This window comes from Physella acuta, unplaced genomic scaffold (assembly GCF_028476545.2).
Source record: "Physella acuta isolate Inbredline_101_S28 unplaced genomic scaffold, ASM2847654v3 ptg001256l, whole genome shotgun sequence".
Classification (NCBI taxonomy): Eukaryota; Metazoa; Mollusca; class Gastropoda; family Physidae; genus Physella; species Physella acuta.
In genome coordinates this window covers 86,095-99,093 of record NW_026732771.1, presented here as the reverse complement: position 1 = coordinate 99,093, position 12,999 = coordinate 86,095, and the positions used below count along the sequence as shown (strand labels likewise).

The 12,999-nt window shown below is 42.6% G+C and overlaps 1 protein-coding gene across 1 annotated transcript; it reads left to right on the top strand.

The window, feature by feature from the left end:
• Nucleotides 1-3,890: 3,890 nt before the first annotated feature.
• On the top strand, nt 3,891-11,839 carry LOC131957674 (uncharacterized). Its single transcript, XM_059322411.1, has 3 exons — nt 3,891-4,200; nt 6,890-7,541; nt 10,185-11,839. Exons 2-3 carry the CDS (start codon nt 7,424-7,426, stop codon nt 10,460-10,462), a joined length of 396 nt encoding a protein of 131 aa, XP_059178394.1. The 5' UTR covers nt 3,891-4,200; nt 6,890-7,423; the 3' UTR covers nt 10,463-11,839.
• Nucleotides 11,840-12,999: the final 1,160 nt, after the last annotated feature.

The following is a 12,999-nucleotide window of genomic DNA, read 5'->3' as shown; positions in this document are numbered from 1 at the left end:
CGATCCTGTTTGAGGTCACGTTTCATGTTCACTTGCGGTTTTGTAGCCGTCTAAACGTGTGTGTGGGGAGAGGGGGGTGGGAGCTTCATGCAGACCTACGCCATTATCGCCCCACCCCATCACTCAGAAATAATTTTTTAAATTATCACGGTCTAAACCCGAAGTTGGCCAAACCATGCATTAGCTGGGAAATGTTCGCATTAGCCAATATCACCTCCCAATGACCAGCGAAATTGTGCGAATTTTTTCTTAATTTCTCTCATTGGCCGGGTAGTCCGCGGACTGGCTAGAGGAGAACGGCCAAAGTCCGAATTAGAAGATCATGAGTAGATTTTGGGGGTTTGTATACAGTTATGATAACCGAATTAGGTCTTTATTGATTATTAACACATTCACTCATATACATAAATGTATGCACGCACTCATACACACACACTTTCACACAGACAGACATACATTCATACACACACACTCACACACACACTCATACACATTCACTCGTACATGTAAACTTATACACACACTCACAGACACGGTTTGCCTCTTGGTTTGACGGCCTGTTTTGGTCGATGTCACATTGCATATAGAATGCTACACAAACAAGTGGCGAGCAATACATCGCTCACAATTAAACCGCGGCCGGAATGAGCAAAACGCCATTACACTGTAACCTACATCGGACATTGGCCAGGGCATCTCGGTCAGTGCTCGCATAGGCCGGTCAATGTACAAAATATGCATAAGCTCTCAACGTTTATCTCTTTATAGCTTGTGTTTGGACAGTCAATTCGTGCTGCTGCGGCTACACTTCATATATATATATATATATATATATATATATATATATATATATATATATATATATATATATATATATATATATATATATATATATATATGGCCTAAATATAAATATATATTTTATAAGTTATTTTTATAAGCACACATTTAAATAATAATGTTACGTCTCATCAGGGGCGTAGCGAGGGGGGGGGGCGGGGGGGGGGGGGGCGGACCGCACCGGGTGACACCATTTAGGGGGGTGACACCAAGGCAAAAAATAGCAAAATATATAGAGAAAAACTCGAGGGGGGGGGGTGCAAATCGAAAGTTTGAGGGGGGGTGCAAATCGAAAATTTGAAAATTTGTTCCTGGGAAGGGTCTCTATGCCTCTGGGGGGGGTGACACCATTAAGTGCCGCACCGGGTGACACCCGACCTCGCTACGCCACTGCGTCTCATATATTTTTGAAATTAAATTGAAATTTTTTTTTTTACCCACACGCCCGGTTACGCTTGCCGCCCAGCGCCACCGCCCACCTTCCCTCGCCCCGCGGTAAAACCAGTGACGCGTGACGTTGTGTACTGGCCGCGCGCCTCCCAATCTTACATCCGTGAAGTCCGTGCCGTCTTCACACCGGTCCTGGTTTCTTCATGACCTCATCTGTAAACCGGTTCACCCGGCTTCACCCGGCTCGGCACTAACAAACATTTTTGTGACATGTGACACGGGCCATGTGACATGTGTGTATTGAGATATATTTGGGATGGCTGAAAGACAATCCGGTCGACGTTTTGACAAACAGTTTGTAAATGCTATCAGCCGGAACTAAAATCATCCGTGTTGACGCTTAGGGGATTTTATTTCTGTCAAGGATTCAGTTTAATATGCATGCGTGTTAATAAATATAAAAACGGCCTTTCAAAATTGTATTAATGTTTATTCTTATAAGAATTTATGTACGCTAGCATGCTTTTACGATTATATATAAAGATAAATGTTTATTTTCGACTCTAGTTATGGTTCGACTCTAGTTACAGTTTCGGATTATGAAGCTTGCTCGTGAAAAGGTTGTTATACTTGTTTATTGGTGTGTAAGATCTTGTCTTATTCCATACCCACGGGCTTGTCTACACACACGACGTTACACGTCTAGTGGGGAGAAGGAAAGGGGGGGGGGGTTGACTTGTGTGACGATGTGTTACGTGTGGGTGGGGGTTCGGTTCAGAGTTTCTTACAGTTATATTTTCGTGGGGGCTCTGCCCCCCCCCCCCCCCCCCCCGAAGAAAGTCTATCGCCTCCCTGTACGAAATGGAATTTATATAGAAAATATACTTCTAACAGTGTACGCCCCTCTCCCTCCGGAAATTTTAGTTTCAAGTGCCCCCCCCCCCCCCACCCCCGGAAAAAAAAAGTCTGGAAGAACCACTGGCTAGGTTTGGTTTGAGAAACGTTTCGTTGAATTTTTGTTTAAAAAGAACTAACGTGGTAATTAAAGGTAAAATTACGATGATTTCTTAAGTTAAGCCGTGATAACTGATTTTGAGGGTGTGAGGGGGGCGGGGAGGGTGATCTGGCTCTTTAAGATAACAGGTCCTTAAGGACGAGGGGTAGAAAAAAGTAGCACGACCCCATTCACGAACAACATCTAAACACACATAGTGTTCATCTAACATACGTTTAAAAAAAACAATAAACAGAATGCCAGGTCTAGTCATGACTAAAATAGTGTGTGTATGGGGGGGGGGAATTCCCCTAGGACGTCTAGATGTATAGATATGCCTTTGTCCTTGACAAAAAACAAAACAAAACAGGAAGTGTATTTCTCGATACCCAAGCCCGTTCTTTCTCTATTTCGGTAAGGGCTTTCTATTATTATTGTCCCGGGGTAGAGGTAGGTCAGGTGTTGTCACGTACAGCTAAAAACTACCTGGTTCGTCTACACTCAGTGTTTCTTCCAGACTTGAAATCTTCGGGGTGGGGGTGGGGGCTGACTATAATTTCCGGGGGTTTGGGGGGGGGGGGCGGACACTGTTAAAAGTATGCATTATCTATATAAATTCCATTTCGTTGGGGGCGTAGACTTTTCTTCGCCCCCCCCCCCTGAAGAGATGCCTGTAAAAAAAAAACTCGGTCTACACTCCTGACACACTCTCTATTTGTTTTGGTATCGGTTGAAACACAGGGTGATAATCCTTTGTGCTCTAACCACCGGATTAACCAACCCACCAATAGGAAAGGTCCAGTAGCGTCACGTGATTGATCTAGTGACGCTGATGATTGGTCCTTTGTGGTGATCAGAAGCGTGACGTGCGGTACATCGGTGAGTCATCATGTCACCCTGACGCGGTCGATGGAGATCCTGGTACGTGTCTTGCCTACCTGGTATCTGCGGTCTCAGAAACCCTTTGTCAAGTGGTGACATAAAAAAAAATAAACCCGGATGTTGACAAATAAACTTACATTTCTTGTGTTGTTAAACAATACACCTTTCTTATGTTGACTAAATAAATCCACCTTTCTTATGTTGACCAAAAACCCACCTTTCTTATAATGACCAAATAAAACCCCCTTTCTTATGTTGACCAAAAACCCACCTTTCATATGTTAACCGAAAACCCACCTTTCTAATGTTGATAACAAATCCACCTTTCTTATGTTGACCAAAAACCCACCTTTCTTGTGTTGACAAAAAACCACATTTCTTAAGTTGTCAAAAACGCCTTTCTTATATTGACCAAAAACCCACCGTTCTTGTGTTGACAAAAATCCCACCTTTTTATGTTGACCAAAATCCCACCTGTCTTATATTGACCAAAACCTACCTTTCTTATGTTGATCAAATAAACCCACCTTTCTTAAGTAGACAGGGAGTAATGTGGGGTGGTGGAATCATGTGAGGGGGAGGGGGGAATTTACCGGTGGGTAATCGACTAGAGGGGGGGGGGATAATGTCCACGTACCCAACCGACACAATTTAAAAAAAAAACTTCGATGCAATCTAAGACACCCACTGACATGCGCTAGCCAAAAAACACGCTACGCACGACAAACACAAGCCTACATTGCGCACCAGCGCGCACCACGCGCAACCGTAGCACAGCACAGCACGGGTGCGCTTCCTCGCGAACGCAACAACCAAATGTACGTCATGCGTTGACATGGGATGGCGTCTGCCTTTCACCTCTGATCTAAAAGTTCCACCCGGCTAACGTTCTATAATGCTGATTGCCATCACCTTGCTAGTCGACACCATATGTAAGTTGATTTATTCCGCACTTTTCGCTGAGAATCCGCCGCCCGAGGAAAATACGAGCCAGGAGTCAACCGAACATCGTGAGGAGCTCAAAGATAAACTCGCCCAAAAGAACCCATTGTCCCAAAAAAACAAGATCATTTGTCCTTAAACTCGAAATTCAAGTGAGTTGCTTATTTTTTTAGTCTAGTCTTCACCGTCATTGTCGGTGTCACTGTTAATGTCTGTCGTTTCCATTGTCATCTGTATCTTTCTTTATCGCCTGTCAATATAATCTCCATTCCCATCAATATCATTATCGTTGTAGAGACAATTCCAAAATCAAACAACTGCTGCTTTGTAGTTTGTCCATGGTTGGACAAAGGCTATGGAAGCAATTCCAAAAAGAAAAGCAGGCTAAAATAGGATTCAATGGCCTATATGGCGCATAACTATAACAAGTTGACACGTAATAAAGTTTTGGAGGGAATCCTTTCAAACACTAGATTTAAGAAAGAAGAAGAAAGACTATAGTTATCTTTGTCCTAACCCTAATACTTAGCTCTAGTCTTTGTCACTATATCTAGATAGGCCTATATCACTCTTCTTATCACCATCATCATATTTTTATTATTGTTATTATTATTATTATTACTTACTATTTTATTATTAGTAGTAGTAGTATAAGTAGTATTATATTATTTTTTTCATTATTTTAATGTATTGGCACTCTAGTAGCCCTACATTATAGAATATCAGCAAACACATAATCTAGATCTAGATTCTAATTGTACTACGAACGTTGTAGATAACGTGTTAACACTTTGAGACTTTAAGAGTATGAACTTGGTTAAGCCTACAGGTAAGGTTTAAAATATTTGAATCAGCCGTGCAAACCCCAGCGATGACAATCAGAGGCGTAGCGATGGGGGGAGGGGGCAGCGGGGGGGGGGACATATCTCTCCGGGCGCCGAACTTAGGGGGCGCCAAAATGGGTTGTAAAGACAAATTAAAATGTCATTTTAGCTGCATTTTTGCAGTTTGAGAGGGAAGGGGGTGCAAATCGAAAGTTTGACGGGGGTGGGGGGGTGCAAATCGAAAGTTTGAGGGGGGTGCAAATTGAAAATTTGCTTCCGAGAGGGGCGCCAAATTGAAAGTTTGTCCCCGGGCGCCGGGAAGGGTCGCTACGCCTCTGATAATGTCTGAAATTTTCGGGGGGGGGGCGGTAGAATTTATTCGAGGGGGGCGGACACTGTTAAATGTATATATTTCTTTATAAATTCCATTTCGGCCTCCACCCCCCCCCCCGAAGAGATGCCTGGAAGAAACTGGTAAGGAATATGAGCTACTATTGGGGTTAGGGTTTGGTTCGAGGATATGATGCGGACGGCTTAGGGTCCAACTAGATTAGGTTTACTCTGATGGGTCTGCAAACTAAAGTTATTTGACTTTCTGTCTGTGGCTGAGGGTGTTACGTCATCCTCTCGGGGTTTCTTTCAGACATTTTTTTCCTATTTAGGGGGAAGGTGGGTTGGGGGGGGGGGGGGGCACTTGAAACTTCCAGGGGAGCGCACTTAAAATAATTTCTTGGGAACGAGGGAAAGTTAAAAGATAAATTTTCTATAAAAATTATATATTTGTTCTATGGGGGGGGGGGGGGGGGAGGTGGACGCTTCGGCGGGAAGGGGGGGGGGGTAGTGTCGCGACCGGAGAAATGCCTGAAAGAAACACTTTCATCCTCTCCAAGTATTTTGCACTTTTGGTTTGGCGTCACACTTCTCCCAACTATATTTTTTTTTTCAGCAAGATAAAAAATTGTCTTTAGAGTTAATGTAACTTTTTTTTTTCTGATTTGGTGTCACTCCCTTAATAAATGGTGTCACCTGGTGTGGAACTCGCCTTAAGAAGCTACAGCTTTTCGCAACTTTACAACCGTATCTTCCCACCATAGGCTTGTTTCCATTCACTATTCACAACTTTACAACAGTACCTCCTGTATCTTCCCACCATAGGATTGTTTCTCTTCACTTTTCACAACGTTACAACCATACCTCCCCTATCTTCCCACCATATTTTTATTTCCATTCACTTTTCACAACTTTACAACCGTACGGAGTGGTCTAGAGGTAGAGAACTGGACTGCTAACCCGTAAGTCTCGACTCCCTGGGTTCACCCAGCTCTGATGGGTACCTAACTCACGTTAGGGAAAGTAAAGGCGGCTGGGCATAGTGCTGACCACACTATCTCTTCATAATTATGCCAAGGTCACAGTAACAAGTGAACTCTACTTCACTTGCCCTATAGACCGTCAGGTTTGAAAAGGGAACTTTACTTTTACTTAAAACCGTTTCCATTCTTCTTCTTCTTCGTTCTTAATTTTTAGTGTTGGAAGAGATCGAGCCTTGTTGCCATTCAATTTTCACATCTTTACAACCTATCTCATGTCTCCCCACCATAGGTTTGTTTGCATTCACTTTTCCCCACTTAACTTTACAACCGTACCTCCCCCACCATAGGTTTGTTTCCATTCAATTTTCACATCTTTACAACCGTACCTCCTCTGTCTCCCCACCATAGGTTTGTTTTCATTCACTTTTCACAACTTTACAACCGTATCTCCTGTCTCCCCTACACATGTTTGTTTCCATTCACTTTTCACAACTTTACAACCGTACCTCCCCTATCTTTCCCACCATAGGTTTGTTTTCATTCACTTTTCACAACTTTACAACCGTACCTCCCCCACCATAGGTTTGTTTTTATTCACCTTTCACAACTTTACAGCCGTATCTCCTGTCTTCCCATCATCTGTTTGTTGTCCATTCACTTTTCACAACTTTACAACCGTACCTCCCCTATCTCTCCCACCACAGGTTTGCTTGTAGGAAGACGTGAGAGAAGTATGTTGATAACAGCCACCATCCTGACGTACTGGGTTATGTGCGGCATCAGCTACTGGCTCGGGTTCGATGACGACGCCAACTACGATAACAACTACTGCAACAACTACCGCTTTGAGCGCTACTACATCCGAAAATCAGCCAAGGCCCCCAAAGTCTCCCATGTCAGAGATAAAGGCGCTCCCTCCCATTGACTGGGCCCTACAGGTCTTGATTTAACACCGTAACAACTGCTGCAACCGCTACCGTTTTGAAAGCTACTGCAACCGAAAATTAGTGAAGTTTTTTAAAGTATCCAACGGAAGAAATAAAAGCGCTCCCTTCCAGTGGCTAAGCCATACAGTTCTTGATTTACTATTCGTCTGTTATTGCCTTCATCATTTGTGTTTCATGCTGTGAGAATCTCCACATCTGATATAGATTTAGCCGCCAGTTGATGGTTGGTGTGTAGTTCACAAGTTGCAAGAGTTTGTGTCGCCGTTGAAAATTTCGGTTAGGAAGTTGACCATGACGCAGTCAGGAAGTAACGTGACCGGGGATTGGATGAAATGGGAGGACCACAGTGAGGCGCTGCTCGACCCACGGTGTAGGCAGGTACTGGGGCAGTTTTACAGCTGCAACGCGGGTGAGTTTCTTCCTGTGGTTGGGTGTGGTGGTGTGGTTTTATGTGGGGGGGTGGTTGTTGTGTTGTGGGGATGTGTTTTATTGGGGGGGGGGTTGTTGCATGTGTGGGATATGTGGTTTTATGTGGGTGGTGAGGTTGTATGTGTGGGGTGTGGTTTTATGTCTGGGGGGGGGGGTTGTGGGTTTGTATGTGTGGAGGTGTGGGGTTTTATGTGCGATATGAGGTTGTATTGTGGGGTATGTTTTATTTGGGAAGTGTGGTTGTATGTGTACGGTATGGGTTGCTATGGCAGATTTTAAACAAAACATTGAAACGAACAAGTCTGAGTAAGGCACAGTAACTAACCATGTATATCTAGTTGTTCTAGCAATCACCTACCTAACTTGACCAGAACATCGTTGTTATATCCCACTGTTGCGATATTCTACAAATTGCCAAACGTCTTGTCTGTTCCAGAGAATATCATTGTTATATCCCAAACTTCTTGTCTATTCCACAGAACATCGCTGTTATAACCCAATGCTGCGCTTGTCTGATCTTTACCAAAAGTCCTGTCTATTCCACAGAACATCGCTGTTATAACCCAATGCTGCGCTTGTCTGATCTTTACCAAAAGTCCTGTCTATTCCACAGAACATCGCTGTTATAACCCAATGCTGCGCTTGTCTGATCTTTACCAAAAGTCCTGTCTATTCCACAGAACATCGCTGTTATAACCCAATGCTGCGCTTGTCTGATCTTTACCAAAAGTCCTGTCTATTCCACAGAACATCGCTGTTATAACCCAATGCTGCGCTTGTCTGATCTTTACCAAAAGTCCTGTCTATTCCACAGAACATCGCTGTTATAACCCAATGTTGCGCTTGTCTAATCTTTACCAAAAGTCCTGTCTATTCCACAGAACATCGCTGTTATAACCCAATGCTGCGCTTGTCTGATCTTTACCAAACGTCCTGTCTATTCCACAGAACATCGCTGTTATAACCCAATGCTGCGCTTGTCTAATCTTTACCAAACGTCCTGTCTATTCCACAGAACATCGCTGTTATAACCCAATGCTGCGCTTGTCTAATCTTTACCAAACGTCCTGTCTATTCCACAGAACATCGCTGTTATAACCCAATGCTGCGCTTGTCTAATCTTTACCAAACGTCCTGTCTATTCCACAGAACATCGCTGTTATAACCCAATGCTGCGCTTGTCTAATCTTTACCAAACGTCCTGTCTATTCCACAGAACATCGCTGTTATAACCCAATGCTGCGCTTGTCTAATCTTTACCAAAAGTCCTGTCTATTCCACAGAACATCGCTGTTATAACCCAATGCTGCGCTTGTCTGATCTTTACCAAACGTCCTGTCTATTCCACAGAACATCGCTGTTATAACCCAATGCTGCGCTTGTCTGATCTTTACCAAACGTCCTGTCTATTCCACAGAACATCGCTGTTATAACCCAATGCTGCGCTTGTCTGATCTTTACCAAACGTCCTGTCTATTCCACAGAACATCGCTGTTATATCCCAACGTTGCTGTATTCATATCTTTACCAAACGTCCTGTCTATTCCACAGAACATCGCTGTTATAACCCAATGCTGCGCTTGTCTGATCTTTACCAAAAGTCCTGTCTATTCCACAGAACATCGCTGTTATAACCCAATGCTGCGCTTGTCTGATCTTTAACAAAAGTCCTGTCTATTCCACAGAACATCGCTGTTATAACCCAATGCTGCGCTTGTCTGATCTTTACCAAAAGTCCTGTCTATTCCACAGAACATCGCTGTTATAACCCAATGCTGCGCTTGTCTGATCTTTACCAAAAGTCCTGTCTATTCCACAGAACATCGCTGTTATAACCCAATGCTGCGCTTGTCTGATCTTTACCAAAAGTCCTGTCTATTCCACAGAACATCGCTGTTATAACCCAATGCTGCGCTTGTCTGATCTTTACCAAAAGTCCTGTCTATTCCACAGAACATCGCTGTTATAACCCAATGCTGCGCTTGTCTGATCTTTACCAAAAGTCCTGTCTATTCCACAGAACATCGCTGTTATAACCCAATGCTGCGCTTGTCTGATCTTTACCAAAAGTCCTGTCTATTCCACAGAACATCGCTGTTATAACCCAATGCTGCGCTTGTCTGATCTTTACCAAAAGTCCTGTCTATTCCACAGAACATCGCTGTTATAACCCAATGTTGCGCTTGTCTAATCTTTACCAAAAGTCCTGTCTATTCCACAGAACATCGCTGTTATAACCCAATGTTGCGCTTGTCTGATCTTTACCAAACGTCCTGTCTATTCCACAGAACATCGCTGTTATAACCCAATGCTGCGCTTGTCTGATCTTTACCAAACGTCCTGTCTATTCCACAGAACATCGCTGTTATAACCCAATGCTGCGCTTGTCTGATCTTTACCAAACGTCCTGTCTATTCCACAGAACATCGCTGTTATAACCCAATGCTGCGCTTGTCTGATCTTTGCCAAACGTCCTGTCTATTCCACAGAACATCATTGTTATATCCCAACGTTGCTGTATTCATATCTTTACCAAACGTCCTGTCTATTCCACAGAACATCATTGTTATATCCCAACGTTGCTGTATTCATATCTTTACCAAACGTCCTGTCTATTCCACAGAACACCGCCAACTGCAGGCTGTGACCGTGAAGCCAGCCATCCAACCCCCAGAAAATCTGGCCATCGAGGGCGTGGTTCTGCACCTCCCCAACTCCCTCCCCAGTGACCGGTGCCAGGACCGGCAACCCAGGTCCTACAGGAAGAAGACCCAGCAGGGCGTGGTAGTGGGGTGCCAACAGGACCCCGCTCTCAAGTTCGCCTTCCATTGCAGTCCCTGGGTCCTCAACAGCACACAGATCCGCCGTCTCAGTCCCAAGTCGCCGTTCACGTTACTCTAAACATACGTCTGGTCGTGGCTAGTAGTTTGACCTTCCCCAGCAAGGGTTATGAATCGAATCCAACAGTTTAACAGTTGAACCTACATTGTCTGAATCATCCTAGCAGTTTAACCTAAATAATCCAACAGTTCAACTTACAGCATCTGAATCATTCCAGTAGCTCAACACTTGCCCAGCCAACGCTATGAATCCAACAGTTTAGCAGTTTGACATACAGCATCTGAATCATCTCAGCTAACCTAAAGAATCCATCAGTTCAACCTACAGCATCTGAATCATTCCAACAGTTTAACACGTCCCAACTCTAAAGAATCCCACAGTTTAACAGTTTAACCCACGGCATCTGAATCATTCCAGTAGTTTAACCTAAAGAATCCAACCGTTTACCCTGCAGCATCTGAATCATCCCAGTGGTTTAAAACATCAATAGAATTCAAATCATCCATAGAATTCATCAGTTTTAAACCACCAACAACGGTGTAATCACCCATCAACTACTGACCCACTTACAAAAGCATCATGATCCAGCATTTAAAAACCACACCTGAATAGAGCCCCTAAAAAACACAACATTTTGTTAGCGTTTCACCAACCAAAGCTTATGGATAAGGAGTTAAAAACAAAACTAGTCAATTTAAAGGTGATTTGAAGCCATGGACTACTAGGTTTTAGGTTGTTTAAAACTTTGTAGTTGGCCTTTTTTGTATTGAAACTTCAGATTACCCGACTAATTACTGCTACATACCATTGCTTACAATACCATAATATGGCTTCTTTAGGTTGTGTAGGATAATCTACTGTTGACATATATCATAAATGTATGCATTTTTTAAATCGCTACTTTAAATTGTGTACATGAATGTACTAGTGCTACTGTTGACATATATCACACATATATGTATGCATTTTTTAATTGCTACTTTAAATTGTGTACATTTATGTACTAGTTGACATGCACAACACATATATGTATGCGTTTATTTATTGCTACTTTAAATTGTGTACATTTATGTACTAGTTGACATGCACAACACATATATGTATGCGTTTATTTATTGCTACTTTAAATTGTGTACATTTATGTACTAGTTGACATATATCACACATATATGTATGCATTTTTTATCGCTACTTCAAATTGTGTACATTCGTGTACATTCGTGTACTAGTGCTACTGTTGACTGAATGTGTATGAATTCCACATCTTCTGTATAACAACTGTATCGTGATATCCCATCCTGGTAGAGAGCGCCATTCACCATTTTTAGAAGCTAATTCATCAAAATAAAAACGATGCTTTTCTGAATACTTTTTCCATCCAAGTTTTTAAGAATTTAAAATTTGTATAAAATGGGGAATTAAAGTCTCTTAACATTTGTTTTTGTTATTATGTGATCTATACACATATACTAAAAATAGGGGTATCAAAATATGTGGTTACGTGAAATTTATTGATGTATGGTTTCCGATTCGTAGTAGTAGGTGATACTAAAGGTACTAACTACAACATATTAAGTGTACTGACTACAACATATTCAGGGTACTTGATACAACATATACAGGGTACTGACTACAACATAATGAGGGTACTGACTACAATATATTCAGGGTACTGACTACAATATATTCAGGGTACTGACTACAATATATTCAGGGTACTGACTACAATATTTATTCAGGGTACTGACCAGAGGCGTAGCGGGGGGGGGGGGGGGTGTAAAAAAATTAGCCAACCCCAACTCGGAGGAAAATATTTAAAATAAACCCTGATTGAACCTTGAAACGCAACACAGAGTTGGGCGAGATATGAACTCAGGACTTCAAGATATGCTCTGTTTATTCTGCAAATGTTGTTGTTGGCGTGGTGATTCATGCATCGATTGTCTTTTGACGAGTTCTTACTTTAAAAAAATTAATATTCCTGGCTCCATCGTAGGGAATGTTGATGTAGGGGACAAAACTGTATAATTATCGTAACCTAATTCTAAAGGGATTACCGGGTGAAGAGAAATAAAAGGAGGGGTGAAGAAAGTTTATTTTTTAAAAAGTACATCTATCTAAGGGAGAGAATCGTGTAAGGTACTATGTCGAAAAAATATACTTGGTGGCTTCCCTTACTAAAATTTAATTTTTTAATCTACACATGCGTGTTTTAATGATACACACGCGTTAGTATACCAATTATTATTTTTTGTTTATGTTTTTTAATGCAAACTACTCAAGGAAAGACATGAAACGAATCTATAGTGGTTTCCATTTTACCATTCGCTTTTATCCAATAAAAAAAAAACAGTGTGTCTTACGCAGAGGCGTAGCGATCCTTCCCGGCGCCCGGAGACAAACTTTCAATTTGGCGCCCCCCCCCCCCCCCCCCCATTCGGGAACAAACTTTCAATTTTCAATTTGCACCCCCCCCCCCCCCCTCAAACTTTCAATTTGATTTTCCAACCCATTTTGGCGCCCCCTAAGGTCGGCGCCCAGGGACATATGTACCCCCACCCCCCCCTCGCTACGCCTCTGGTCTTACGGTCGTGATG

What these genes read in the sequence shown, in the direction of transcription:
- LOC131957674 (XM_059322411.1), top strand. Translation starts at nt 7,424, where the DNA reads ATGACGCAGTCAGGAAGTAACGTGACCGGGGATTGGATGAAATGGGAG. An exon ending in GTTTTACAGCTGCAACGCGG is followed by an intron (nt 7,542 to 10,184) that starts GTGAGTTTCTTC and finishes TCTATTCCACAG; the next exon opens with AACACCGCCAACTGCAGGCT.